Here is a 14526-nt window from a genome sequence, read left to right as displayed (position 1 = left end):
CATCAGGAAAGGCACCATTGGCTTGAGAACAAAAGTGTCAAACACAGACATAGTCTTGTAATTTATTGAGAACCATTAACCCAAACATGAAATACTGTGATTGGAAAGCCCGTGGCTTTCATGCCATTGGCAGGTGTAATCACCTTCCTTTGACTCTCACATTTATGTATGTTTTGAAATTTTCTCAGATAACTAAATATATTTAGCTTTCCTTTTCCCAAGTTCCAACAACTACTTTGATTCTTACAAATCTTTTTTTTAGATCTGGAGGTAGATTTGGGTTTGTTCGTATTTGCAAAAGCTGAATGCAAACAAGATGAAAAGTTGCTCACAGAGTGAATTGTATTTTGGTAATTTCCACATGCTACCTGCTTCTGAGAGTATAATTTCCAGAGCCTTTTTGGAGATAAAAAGGTTTGTAAGAGCTCAGTCACACTTTGCAATTACAGAAAATTGTTAGTTGCATTTAGATCAGTCAACTGTACAAATGGACCAATTTGGTTTTCTGCCTTTTGTTTTTTCAAATGCTATCCCAGAATATCTATGGGTCAAGTTGTTCAGGTGTCATTCACAGAATAGAAAACTCACTACATCATCATCACAAAAAGGAGGGCGAGTGAATCATTTATAATTGTTTTGAGAAGGCCAATTTAACAGCAATTTACACCCAAGATTTTTTCATTTTCAAAAAGGCTCTTAGCTGTAGAAGAGGGGACATTTTACAAGTAGAACTTTTTTTCCTCAGTAAACTATGAAATTATAAAACTATATAAAACTATGACAGGTCATACAGAATCGTTGGTTTTAATTCAAGGAGTAAAACGAGGAAATCAGTTCCACGGTTCCTGGATTCTGCATCTTGGATTTTTTTGTGTGTGTCTTTCAATGATTGGCTTGTTAAAGGGGCCGTGGACACATTAACTCTGTCCTGATAGCTTTCCACCTAATGTCTGTGAGACAGCATTGGGGCAGGACAGGCAATATTATAATACCTGAGCTCATGGGCAAACCAAAGCAATGTTTTAAATGAAAGCTCATACATAATTACTGTTAATAAGGCCAGAAATTCATAGTTCTTGTTTCCAAAGAAAATTAATTCATCTCTCTTGTGTATGTAAGATGAAGCTTTGAAAAAAAAAGATGCCTGGATCTACTCACTCTATGCTTAAATATATAAACCTGTGGCCTGGTTATGGTTGCTGTGGGAGCAATAACTTTATCCTGAATTTTTAACGTCTTATTTGCTGCCCATAGGTTTGTTTTGCTCAGAACTTCTTGTGATGTGGAAGCATGAGAATAACCCATGAAGGTGATTGTATTTTCAGATGCTATGCTTCCTTGGAGAGCCTGCTGGGCAGAATTTACAGGGGCTTACATTTTCTGAGGCGGTAAGGTGGTAGAAGGAAAGAAGAGCTCATAGGACACTGAAGCATCCCTTGGTTCTGCTGCAAAGGAGCAGAAAGATATCCCATCTGCTTTTCTATGGAGGAGGGCTCGTGAATTTGCCTGAACTTCTCTGCAATGTGCAAACAAAAAGGGAATATATTAAAAGATTGTTTACGTGGCTCTTCATATTTGGACCTTCCTCTCATTTATTGGAAAGAAGAAAGGTATTAAGGAGACAAGGAAGGGGGGAAAATAAGTACCTTCCTTTTGCTACTACAATCTCCACTATCATCATCCCTTACAGGAATGCCCTTCACTGTCTAATGTTTAAGTCCAATGCTTTTGTGTTGCCTACTATACTCTTGGCACCCTACAGAGTACCTGGCATATCGATGACTATTTTCCCGAATATCCTGCAGTGAAAAATTTCAGGCGGAGAAATTTGAAAGAATTTTATGTGAACACCAGCATGTCTCCATCTAGATCCTATCATTAATTTTTTAAAAGATTTTGTTTATTTATTCATGAGACACACAGAGAAAGGCAGAGACATAGGCAGAGGGAGAAGCAGGCTCCCTATGGGGAGCCTGGTGTGGAATTTGATCCCAGGACCCCAGGTTCACAATCTGCGCTGAAGGCAGATGCTCAACCACTGAGCCACCCAGGTGCCACATAGATCCTATCATTAATTAACCCTTCACTATTTTGCTTCAGCATATATCCAGCCAGCCATCCTCTCTCCATCTATAATCTCATTTTAAAAATGCACTTCCAAGCTGCAAATATCATTTCACTTCCCTCTATATACTTCAGCACCCATATAATTAGGTTGAGTATCACAATTTTGTTTCTTTTGAACACACGAGATGCACCAGTCTTAAGTGCACTGATGAATTTTGACAAATGCACACACCTGTGTAACACAAAGGCCTATCACGATACAGAACATTATCCCTCTTCTGGAAGAAGACTCAAGACCATCCCACTTCATCTCCACCCTTCCGTCGACATTTTACCACAAATTAGTTTTGCCTGCCCTAGAACTCTCTACACAGTTTCATACAGTATGTAGTCTTCTGTGTCAGGCTTCTTTTCATTAGTAGGACATATTTTGAGATCATCCATGTTGCTAGGTGTAGTTCTCAATAAAGATTGATTTGCTGATTTTTATCACAGTGCTGAGGCATTTAAGTTGACCAAATGTATTTACATACAGTTGCTATAGCTTAAATGTCTCTTATTAAGCCTTTGGTGAGGAGGTGTTCAGGACTGCTGTTTGTTGATGAGTCAGTACAATAGGGCAAGTTCTGTGGAATAAGTGAAATAAGGCATCTTTTTAAAACTAAGGACAGTGGGGTGCCTTGGCGGCTCAGTTGGTTGATCATCTGATTCTTGATTTTGGTTCAGGTCATGCGTGATCTCAGAGTTGTGAGATGGGGCCCCACATGGGACTCTGTGCTCAGTGGTAGGTCTGCTTGAGATTCTCTCTCTTTCTCATTCTGCCCCTCCCCCTGCTCTCTCTCTCTCTCACTAATAAATACATGTTTAAAATTAAAAATACCTAAGGATGGTTATGGTTTGAACACATTAGACAGTCCAGACGGTAACTGACCACAAACTTCTCCCCTTTGCACAGGTGTAGGTGAGATGGCTAAACATGGCCCTTTCCATAGAAACGTTATCTCTGGAATGTTCATTTGCTATATCCAAAGGCAGGATGTGACTTGGCCAAGGGGGAATCTGTGTGCTTGAGTTCTTTCCGCAGTAGTTCCCCATTCTCTAGAGAAAGAGACTAAGAGCTGCCTGCAAGGAAGTAGAGATCAGAGCTTCCATTTAACGTCTGTTGTGGTAAACGTGACCGGCTTTTTGGGGGAGTACCAATTAGTTGGAAGAGTCCCAAGTGAAAATTTTCAAAAGAATCCCCTCTAGCCCACAACTGTCTTCTCTAAAAGTGGGTTCCCGAGTTCAGGAAGGGTGAGGGACGCTGTGCTCTTTGGCAAGAGAATTTTGTGTTTAACCGTAACAGGAATAGTGAAGTCAGATAGTTTCAACCCCCCCCCCCCCCAAAAAAAAATCTTTGTTCTCTTCCTTAAGAAAAAAGAGCCATGGGGGCTAAACTCAACTGTGGCCTGGAACTGACCCCAGCTTACATGCCCACCGGATTACTACCTGGAGGCACCTGAAATCTCAGGTGGCCCTTTCAGGTTTAGCCCAGGTGGCTGGATCTAAACTCTTCAACTAAAGGGCTCAGCCTCCTTCCTGAGCAGTGTGTGGGGGACGAGCCACGGGGCACAGAATTAAAACAGGTTCAGACATGGGGAACTCCAAGGAGTGTGTAATTTAAGACCTCATCAGCCTCCATGAATTGTCTGTCTTCCCCTGCACCACAAGCATTTTGCTTTTGGACCATTACTTAGCACCCCGATGGACATTTGGCAGTACAAGGGAGAAGGAGATAGACAGGAGGTAGAGGATGTATGGTTTGAAAACTTTGGTGAGAAAAGTCTGTCTAGATGCAATTACAGTTGACAACTGGATGCCTTGCATTTAGGATAATTGGATAGACCGGGGCACATGAAAATGCTCAGGTTGCTCCTGCCTGTGCTAGCTGCAGATGTGCTCTGCTCTTGGATAGGTCCCTTCCAAAATATGGATTATCTCGCCAATGATCAAGATGGGGCACATTACACACTGAGAAGTTACCTTAAGAGTATTTCCTGGGCTGTTCAAACGCCAAGATTGCTAAACCACCCTTGGTGACTTGGAACCAATGTAAAGAGGTCAGCTGGCTGCCTCATTGCCTGGCGTGATGAGATCTAGCACTGAAAATGTTGTCCATCTGAGCCACCCATTAAATGCGGGAAATAACCACGACTTACCCAACCTTTTATGCACTCGTAACTCAGTATATTGGAAATTATTTTCCCTTGACCCATTGCTGCCCATCATGCCCGATAGTCCCAGGGGGCTCAGTACCCCCGCAGGACATACCCATCACAAGGGCCAAAGCTCTGCCTCCTTTATTTCAGTGGAAATAAAGAGTCTCCTCAAACGCAGCCTCGGGGGTGCTGCGAGAGGGCCTGGCAGGGGGCCTGGCCAGCCCGCAGGTTTCCTTCGACCTTGGTTATGCCCAGGAGTGTCGCCGTTAACTGCGAGGCCCGCCTCAAGGTGGAAGGTAGCAGCGGTCTCCGCTGCCACCCTGGAAAGCCGAGCTCGGCGCAGGGCGACGGCGGCGAGACGGTCCCTTCCAGGCTGGTCTCTGGCCACCCAGAAAGCTGCTCGGAGGCCGCCTACAGGTGCAATCCCGGCACTGCGGCCCGGGCAGCGGGACCAGCACCGCGCGGGCTCCGGCCGTCAGCATCTCGCTCGGCCCCTCCCCGAGCCTGAGCAGACCCCGGTGCGCCCGCGCCCGCGCCCGCGCCCGGCCGCCTTCCCCCCGCCTCCGCCCGGGCACGGTCTGGGAGAGAAGCTGGGAACCCTCGTCCGAGGCTTGGCCGACTCGGATCCGGGAGGGGGAGGGGGAGAGGGTGGGGGCGGGGGTGGGGCGCGGCCGAGGCTTCCCCTCGACTCGGCCGCAAGACTGGCTCCGGGAAAGTCTTTCAAAGTTCCCAGCAGCGCCTGCCCAGGTCGGCTCCGCCGGGCGAGCCGACGGCTGCAAGCCCGCCCGCCTCGCCCCCGCCAGCCTCGCCCCCGCCGCCGCCGCCGCCGCCTCCGCAGCCGCCAGCAGCGCGCTCTGGGCGGCTCGTTCGCTCGCGGGAAGCGGGCCGGGCTCCCGGCGGGCAGGGCTCCCGGCGGGCAGGCCCTCCTCCCGGGGCGACAGCCGCAGCTGACGCGGGCGGCTCGGAAGGCGGAAGCTGCCCCGCGCCGACCGCTCCGGCAGCGCCTACCCCTGGGGCCGCGACCCGCCGGCACAGCCGCCCGGCCCGAGGAGCCCGAGGAGCCCGAGGAGCCCGAGGGGACTCCTGGCATCCCCAGGCCGCCGCGCGCCCCTGAGCAGCGGACCCTGGCGAGGTCCTCGCCGCACCCCGCCCGCCTCCCCGCCCGGCCCGGAGCTCCCCAGCGCGCGGGTCCGCGCCGGGCCCCGGGACGCCCACGCCTACGCCGTCCCGCGGGTCCCGGAGCCCCCGGCCCCTTCCAAGTTCCTCCCAGAACTCCCCCTCCCCAGCAGCCGGAGGGAAGGGGCGTGTCCTCGCCTGGCACGCCCCCTCATGAATATTAATAGGCGCGCATGCGCCCGTCCGGCGCGCTGGGTAGAGGTGGCCAGCCCGGGCCGCGGCTCCCAGACGGGCTCTCCGAGTCCCTCTCCGAGAGCCGAGCGGGCACGCGTCATTGTGTTACCTGCGGCCGGCCCGCGAACTGGGCTCGGGTTTTTTTTTTTTTTTTTTCCCTCCCCTCCCTCTCTTCTTTCTAAGCAGCTGATCTGAAAGGGAATAAAAGGCTGCACATAATCATAATAATAAAAGAAGGGGAGCGCGAGAGAAGGAAAGAAAGCCGGGAGGTGGAAGAGGAGGGGGAGCGCCTCAAAGAAGCGATCAGAATAATAAAAGGAGGCCGGGCCCTTTGCCTTCTGGAACGCGCCGCTCCTGAAAGGGCTTTTGAAAAGTGGTGTTGTTTTCCAGTCGTGCATGCTCCAATCGGCGGAGTATATTAGAGCCGGGACGCGGCGGCCGCAGGGGCAGCGGCGACGGCAGCACCGGCGGCAGCACCGGCCGGAGCACCAGCGAGAGCAGCAGCAGCCGCGGCAGCGGCGTCCCGAGTGCCCGCGGCGCGCGGCGCAGCGATGCGGTCCCCACGGACGCGCGACCGGCCCGGGCGCCCCCTGAGCCTCCTGCTCGCCCTGCTCTGCGCCCTGCGAGCCAAGGTAGGAGCCTGCCGGGCCTCCCTCCCGGCCCGCCCTCTCCTTTCCCTCGCAGCTCCCTGGACGCCTGCGGTGGAGCGCCTCGAGCCGGCGCGGGAGCCCTCGGGCGCCCCGCTCCGCGGCTGGGTCCCCGCGCCCGAGAGGCTGCGCCCGGGCTGGGAAGCCCCAGCCCCCCTGCGTGTCCCCTCCACCCTCCGGGCGGGGCGGGGGCCGCGTCCTCTCCGCTCTCCTCCCCCGGGAGCACGCGTCGGACGGCTCCGGCACTCGTGCGTTTTACGCTCGGGGTCACGTCGAGCCCTCGCACTCAGTCTTGCAAAATTACTTTCCCCCGGCGCCGGGGGCCCGTCGGGGCGGGCGGGGAGGGAGTCGCCACTTGCCCCCTCGGAGAACACCGCTCTCCCCCGCGCTGACCTCCCGCCCCCGTCCCTCGCCGGCAGGTGTGCGGCGCCTCGGGCCAGTTCGAGCTGGAGATCCTGTCCATGCAGAACGTGAACGGGGAGCTGCAGAGCGGGCACTGCTGCGGCGGCGTCCGGAGCCCGGGGGACCGCAAGTGCTCTCACGACGAGTGTGACACGTACTTCAAAGTGTGCCTCAAGGAGTACCAGTTCCGCGTCACGGCCGGGGGGCCCTGCAGCTTCGGGTCGGGCTCCACCCCGGTGCTCGGGGGCAACACCTTCAACCTCAAGGCCGGTCGCGGCAGCGAACGCAACCGCATCGTGCTGCCTTTCAGTTTCGCCTGGCCGGTGAGTGCGCGGCGCGGGGAGGGCGGCCCGCGGGGCCCCACGGCCTTGCCACGGGGCTCGGAGGGTCTGGGCCGGGACCTCCGCGCTAGCTGGGAAGCCCTGCCGGGTGCGGCGGGAGGCGGCTGCGACTCCGCTTACGGTCTCCGCGGGCCCCGTCTCCGCGGCCTCTCGCCTAGCGCGCGGCGGTGGGGAGCCCACGGGGGCTCGTGGGGCAGAGCTCCCAGGGAGGCGGGCTTATTAGACCCGCATCTGGAAGGCCCCAGGGTGACCCTCCCCACCCCTCCCCACCCCTCCCCACCCCCACCCCCACCCCCACCCCGCCCGGGCTGGGCGTCATCATGGACGATCTCCTTGCTTAACGCATTAAACCTGATGCGCCGTGGAAGGCGACGCGCAGCCCAGGCCTTCGAAGCCGTCCAAACGGTCACTCCCCCCTTTCTCGTGAGCTGCCGCGAGGGCGGGTGTGCCCTTCCTGGAGGGCGGGGGAGCCAGTTTCCCGCTGCTCCCCGGGAGACTGGGGCGTGCGGGGACGCGCTCCGGGCTGGACGTAGGGTGCGGGGGCGGCCGCCGCCCGGGAGGGGGGTGGGGGTTGTCTCTGGGCCTGGGCTGGAGCCGCGAGCCCGAGAGCCTCCGCCCCCTGCCGGCCCCTTCCTGCCCTCGCCCCCGCGCGGCGTAGCCCTTGTGGCCTCACTTCCAGCGGTTCCCGGGCTCTGGAACCAGCTGTGTTTGCAAACTTCCCCGGGAAGGGCGGGGGTGCGCCCTCGTCCGGCGGGCTCCGGCCCCCGCTAGCCTCCGGGGGCGTGTCAAGGCCTGGAAGGGGCGGCCCGCGGGAGGCGGCTGCGGAGAGTGCAAGTGCTCGGACCCCTGCCCCGGGCGCCGCTCGAGGCCCCGGGCCCGGCCGGCCCGCCCTGCAACCAGGCCCTTGCAACATCCCGAACTGGGTAGAAGGAAGATGCGTGTGATTGCAGAAGCGGAGGAAAGGGGAAAATGCCGGTGCCCTCTGCTCCGCTGCTGCCGTCCAGGAGGCGTGGCTCATCGCCAGGACTGGGGCTTGGCCCGGCCTGTGCGGCGAGGGTGGGCGGTGGGGGGGGGGGGGGGGAGCTCCGTGCCCGGGGGAATACTCTCCGCCACGTGCTCTGATGGGGTGCGCTCTGCTGCCTCCTATCCGCGGGCTGGGGCTGTGATTCGCAGGGCCGGGAGGAGAGGGAGGGGGGAGAGTGCCTCGGTGTGGGCGTGGGGGGGCACGTGTGAGTGTGTGTGTGTATCTTGGGGTGGCTCTCAAGCCGCACATTGACTGGAACTGGCGTTATAAAGCGCCCTCTGCCATGGGTGAGATAAGACAGTTATCGGAAACATGCCATTAAAAGGGACTTATAAAAACCCATGGTATGTAGAGTTCTGAGAATGGAGGGCCGCGTCTGTCGTGAGATTTCAATTTTACAAAGACTGTTTATCTTGTTTGTTAATCCCCTACTAGGGAGAACTTTAAAGAGGCTGGCCACTTTGTAATCTGACTGTGCCCAAGTTAACTGTGAATACTGCCCGCCCTTGAACTTGTGTTTAGAGTTTAGGGGGGAAGGGGCCTGCAGGTGGTTCCACCCTCCTGAGGATCAGTCCGGAGCCCCTTGCTTTTCACAAGACCATAAAAGGAATCTTATTAGTGATGTGGAAAAGCTGCAGGCCTGGCTGAGGCTCACTTTGGAGAGTAGGGTCAGAGGATGGCTTGGATGAGAACAGGGAGCCTTGCTCACCAGACTGGCCCCGGAAAAGTGACCCAGAAGGTGTGTCTGTCCCTATCTAGGACTCTGCCAAATGTCAAATGGGGAATGAGCAGAAGCGGTGTGTGGGGCAGGGAGACGATTGATTTGCTGGTGCTCTTCTGTGGTTTCAGGGCCCACGGGTCACCAACCATGAAATAGACTCTCGGCTTTTCTAGAATAGGGAGACTGCTGGGGCTACACAGAGTGTAGTTCTTTTGAAGTTGGGCCAAATGCATGTATCACTCATAAATGAGTCTCCACCCTGCCCCCCTAAAAGACCTGCTGTGAAACATAAGCTTTGCTTCCCAAGAGAAAGTGAAGTTTAGGTGTATTGTTTTAGTTTATTTTCCCGAGTGTGGTTAGAGAAACACCACAGTCTGTAACTTTAAAGAATGATTCCAGGGTGAATGTTAACCTGAAGTGAAAGCTCTTAGGTATTGAGGAACATAGAACAGTCTCATTCAGTTTGGCAATAAAATATTAATAAGCATGTCTATTTAAAACTGACTTCCTTACTTGTACTGAACTTACTTGTACTGAACTTGGTACAGAATTCAAGATGGGAAGGTGATACAATTTTTTTTTTTTTTTTTTTAATCAAACCACTTGGGACTTCCATTGGAGGCCCTGGCCCGTAAGCAGTCACAATTACCCTTAGCATGGGTCTTCCCAAATGTGCTGACAGTGGAAGAGCTGTGGTTCAGAGGGCACGGTAGAAGGTCAGTTTAGAAGGTGGTGTAATTCATGTCTTTTGTTTGGAATTATGACTGTAGTCAAACAACTGTTCGTGTTATAGAGAGGAAGAAGAGGAAATGAGTGGTCACATTTGAAATCTAGTCCACATTCCAGTGTCCACGTGGGGAGCTCTGTAGAGGTGGGTCTGCCTGTTGGATTGTATCTGATCAATGTGCCACTGGTTGTCTGCTGCCCCTGTTCCGGGCTTGTGGTTCTCATTGGTGGCTTCTAATCCCCAAACCAGGGCTGTTCACAGGGTCTTAACTGGAACTAACTGGCCTGATTGATGACCCTCCAATCAGACGCACCCAGTGATAAGAACATATGTTATGGAAGGTAATTGAGCTCAACGGGAAGTGATTTGAGAATAACCATTTATAAGTCATTGAAATGGTTAAGTTGTACCTCTCAAAATTAGTGCTAACTCCCCATAGTACCTGCTTATTGAAAATCCATTCATGCAGTTACCACTACCCAGCCCCCAAAGCTTCTTAGGAACTCCAGGACCCCAGTTCCTGAACTGATGCTTTGCGGACCCTGCAGTGAAATGAATCTAGAGAAACTTGGGGTGGGGTGGAGGTAGTTGATTATCAGGTCTTTTGGTGTCCTATTTAAAGGCCATTGACAGTGATAAAAGGTTTGCTGGGAGCAGCTGATTTTTTTTTTTTTTTTTTCCAGGAAAATCCAATGAAGTGTCTTTCTTACAGAGGGATGCCAGCTTTGGCCCCTATCACACTTAGGGCCTGATTGAGCAACTGTGGGGGGGGGGGGGGAGATTTGAGGAAATCCGATGCCACTAGATTCATCACAGAATATAATTGACATGTCCTTGCCTTTATGCCCTCTGCTGTGTTTCTGGGTCCCTGTGCTTCTGTTAGGTGCGGTGTGGACACATGGATGGGGTTCTCCTCTGAACTGGCTCCTTTCTGCAGCCAGTATGTATAACCCATGTGGTCATCATGCATGCAGACAACTGCACACAGGAGTTTAAGTGCTTAGAGCACAGGCCTTTTCTCATGTGGAGAAAACCTCTTCTGCTCTCAGACCCCTGTGTCAAATGAAAGTGATGAAATGACACATCTGCGTTGCAAAACCAGGCTTGGGGGGAAAGGGGACCTGTGCTTACTTGGTGCTAAGTGTCTGTAGGATGGCTGCTCCCCACATGAAATCCCTGTTCAGATTACTTGGTTTCTAATTTTTTCTTCTCAAGGTGTAAACCTCTGTGTTTTCTTCCTCCTTGTCTTGTTTCTTAGCAACTTAAACCTCCAGTACTTACATGAGTTTGCAACCCACCAACTCCACACCCATAATTCTTCAGGAACTTCAGACATTTGTAGACAACGGTGAAGCTTTTGGCATCCAGGCAGTAGGGGTAAGAAGGAGTGGCAGCCACTTAAACAGGCATGTCACTTCCCTGAAAACCAATGATCTGAGTATTGCCTACAACCTTTACATCAAGGAGCAGGAAGGGGTCCCTTGGTAGAAGGCATGTGGAAAGTTTCACACGGATGAAAAACGTTGTTCCTGAAAAACATGCAGCCAAGGCAACAAAGGAGTCTTCATGTTCCTGATCTGAAAACAGGAAAGCAGGCAGAGGTCTTGGCTGGATTCATAGCAGCCACCAGTCCATTCTAAAGGCCCAGAACTTGGTTCCAGTGTCAGGCTTGCCATGTAGGAATGCATCCTCTCTGGATGTGCACACAGCATGGTAGTCCTTAAGGCAAATATTCCCAAGAGTTCCCCCTTGGTAAACTTCTACAAGTGTGTTCCTTCTGAGAGAAGTGGCACATGGCTCGAGCTTTTAAATACACTTAAAAAAAAAATAGAACAAAATAAACATAACCTACTTTTCAACTTCAGGAAGATGTATTAGGATGCATGAGAAGTGATGACTCTTGGGTTTCCTAGAACGGTGACAGAGGCAGAACCGGGTTCTGCATTCAGAAGTGTTCCACCTTTATCTTGGCTCGTGGTGCTGGGTGGCCGTGTGGTGATTGCCTTGCTGGTTTCTGGTCACTGCGTGGACTGCCCTGCCCTGTGGTGACGTTTGTCACTGGTGCAGTGCATGTTCAGGGAAGAAATTCTGCGATGTGGCTCCCAGGGGCTAAAGTGGTACATAAATAGTCAAACATTGAGTCCTCCACCAGCTCAGCCCAGTTTTTCTACACTTTTGGTAAATAAGTAGAAAGGCTTCTTGTTCAGGCTTGCTCTGTGTGAACCGGACGGTTGTGCTTGGCTGGCTTCTCGGTATTCTATCTATTAACCTCGCCACCCTTTTGTAACTGGTGCATTTAATTATCAGTGGGATGCTTTTCAAACAGGTAAGGGTAATGATGGGAAAGGCGGTGGGGGCATCTCATTGAGAGTCTCCAATCTGGATATGAGCTTTGGGGCCCACTTGGTGAGTCTTTGAGGTGGGCTTTCATGAGAAAATCACCCTTTGTAACCAGATCGGACTCTATTGAAATGTCAAGCCCTGCAGACTAAATTGCAGTCCACGGCCCGGCCGAAGTCATGTCAGCTCGGACGCTGTGGGGCAGTTGTCCTTTCTTCAGGCCTCCCCTGGCCACGACCTGGTGACACGTGAATTGTTCGTGCGAGCGTGCGTGTGCCCACACATGCGATCGCTGAAGCCTTTAATATGTTTGTGACTGGAATATTTTATACTGTGGCCACCCAGACGCAGGCAGGACAATAGTGTGGCCGAATTGACTGAAATGAGGATTACAGAGAATAATGCCGCCTCTCCAAAAATACTGCTAATACAGGGCCCGCGACAGGAAGCGACAGTTGAGTCAGCAGAGCACAGGGCCCCAGACAAACCCCGGGCCGGCCGCCTCGCACAATGGCCCCCTGGGCACGTCGGGCATCCCCGGGGTCTGTGCTCCTCGGCCGCCCCGTCGCAGCGGCCTGGGGTTTTGGACGCCGCACGTGTGCCGCTTGGATGGCGGTTTGTTTGTGTCCGTCGGCTTGGCAGGAATGGAAGCAGCCTCTTCTCCGGGCTTGGTTTGGCTGCCACTGTTGCCAGGAAAAGGAAGCTCCCAGCTGCCAACACAATTACCTTTGTTTCTTACATCCCCCTTCTTAATGTGGCAATTAAGTGCTTACCACTGTGCGCGGTGCCAAGGTAACCACTGTGGAGTCGCCTGGGCGCAGAACGCGGCCGCCCGCAGCCTCCGTGCCCGGGGTGCTGGGAGGTCCCGGGCGCCCCGGGGGCCTTGGGGTTGGAGGCCGGACCCTCCTCCCCAGAGGTCATTCTGAGAGCTGGCCATTCCTGCCTGCTGCATGGGAATGGGAACCAGCTGCTGTGGCCAGATTTCCTGGGCCTGGAGGTGGGAAGGGAGGCACAAACCCACACTGAAGGAGCTTCCCATCTACCCATCCCTCCTGCTCTGCCCCCAGGCTATCCTTCTGGGAGAGATTTAAGAAAAGAAAAAAAAAAAAAAGTAAGGGGACTCTTCTTCTAGTCTTGCTTGTGTAGTCTGAGACCAAGAAAGATCCAGGTATTTGCTGGTTCTGTTTCTCGTGGGTGGTATTATTGTATGAACTTGTTAAGTTGGACACTTGCCCGTCATCTGGCCTGGCACCCCCTTTCCAAGCCCTTAAGAGGGTGCCCAGGGACTTGGCCTCTGCTGGGGGACAGATTGGCAGTGACAAATTGGGGGTGACGTGATCAGAGCAGATTGCATCCAATTTTTGGCCTGATACTGGCCTAACATGATGACACAAAGTGTGCGGTCTGGACCTCCGAGTATGGATATATATTCTGGGATGTACAGAGGTCAAGCGTGGGCCTGGGAAAAATTAAAGTTCCTAGCAACTAATAATCATTACCAAATTATCTTGATTGTTGATCTATAGTGTGGGGATGGAGTGGGAGGGAAGAGGGCCTCCTAATAGGGGCCTTGGAGGGAATCCTTTCTTCTGAAGGCTGGGTGGGAGGAATCCTCCTGCCCCAGGAGGTGAGGCCCAGAACCATCAGCACTTCTCAGAAACCAGGGACAGAGACATCCAGGGCTTTTTATTTCTTTTGTTTATTTTTTTGACAAGGCCTTGTTGTCAGCACTGTAGCCCCAGCCCTCACCCCGTGTCCGTCTCTGAGAAGGCAGTTCACGGAAGATTAGGACACTTGGCGTCCCGAGCTCTGTGCTGCTGTGTCACTCTTTTCCCTCGGGGTTGGGCAGTGTTGGTCAGCACCTCCTGAGGTCTTCCTGGCAATGGTGGAGATCAACCTGGGACACAGCTTGCTCTTCCTGGTTCTTTTGCAAGAACTGAGGGATGCCACCTTCTTTGAGCATCAGGCAGAGTTAATACTGTCATGCCAGCTCAGTCCAGGCACGCCTTCTCCTCCTGTGGGGTTTGTGGATATTACATGTTTAGTGCTTGTGCAAGTCTGTCAGAACCGCGGGTATCAATGCATTTAATCAGAGGATTAATTACAATACGTGAATGTATAGAACGTGGGTCTCGACATGGCCAGCCAGCGATGGGCTTAATTATACAGAATCAGTCCCACATCTGGCCTCATTTGGACTTGGTTCTCACCTCCAATCCGTAGAGAAATGTAATTTCTTGCTGCTCTCAGGGAAGAGTCCTGTAATTTGTTGTTAAGTCCCGGGAAATTTAGTGGCTGTAAACAAGGTGTAACTTTTACTAATAAAATATTAACGATGACAACAATGAATTGGGACCCATGGCCACCAAACAGGAGAGGGCTGGGTATGTGCCCTGGCTTGCCTGGTTTTGCTTGCTTTTCTGAGCATTTTCCCACAGTTATCAGTGAACGAAATGGAATCCTACTCTGCTTTGAGTATGAAACATATTTCGGCTGAATTCCAAGGCAGGGTCTATCACAAGATATTTTTATATTCAGAGACAACATGCTGTGTCTCTGTGCGAGCCATAAGCTTGCCTGGAGTTATGAATGAAGCTCCTTTTTTCTTTCTTTTGCTCCATGTTTGCCTTCACCTTGTAGGTCTGCCTCTTCTTGGTGACTGTGCTTCTGGCCACACGGGGTTCTTTGAGCTCCGTGCGCCACTGTGTC

The 14526-nt window shown here is 52.9% G+C and overlaps 1 protein-coding gene across 3 annotated transcripts in view; it reads left to right on the top strand.

The window, feature by feature from the left end:
- The first annotated feature begins 5667 nt into the window (after positions 1 to 5667).
- The window catches only part of JAG1 (jagged canonical Notch ligand 1), a 36086-nt gene continuing 27227 nt past the window's right edge, over positions 5668 to 14526 (top strand). Inside the window, exons 1-4 of one of the 3 annotated variants that reach the window (XM_072736393.1) lie at positions 7816 to 7928; positions 9521 to 9621; positions 9727 to 9818; positions 10736 to 10854. In XM_072736393.1, the coding sequence (XP_072592494.1) occupies positions 10759 to 10854 (96 nt within the window). In that variant the 5' untranslated portion in view covers positions 7816 to 7928; positions 9521 to 9621; positions 9727 to 9818; positions 10736 to 10758. Of the gene's footprint in view, positions 6248 to 6681; positions 6988 to 7815; positions 9622 to 9726; positions 9819 to 10735; positions 10855 to 14526 lie in introns of those variants that run through there. The other 2 variants (XM_026012275.2, XM_026012274.2) reach the window with 2 other exon arrangements.

This window comes from Vulpes vulpes, chromosome 14 (genome assembly GCF_048418805.1).
Source record: "Vulpes vulpes isolate BD-2025 chromosome 14, VulVul3, whole genome shotgun sequence".
In the NCBI taxonomy this organism is placed as follows: Eukaryota; Metazoa; Chordata; class Mammalia; order Carnivora; family Canidae; genus Vulpes; species Vulpes vulpes.
This window is presented reverse-complemented; position numbering and strand designations above follow the sequence as displayed.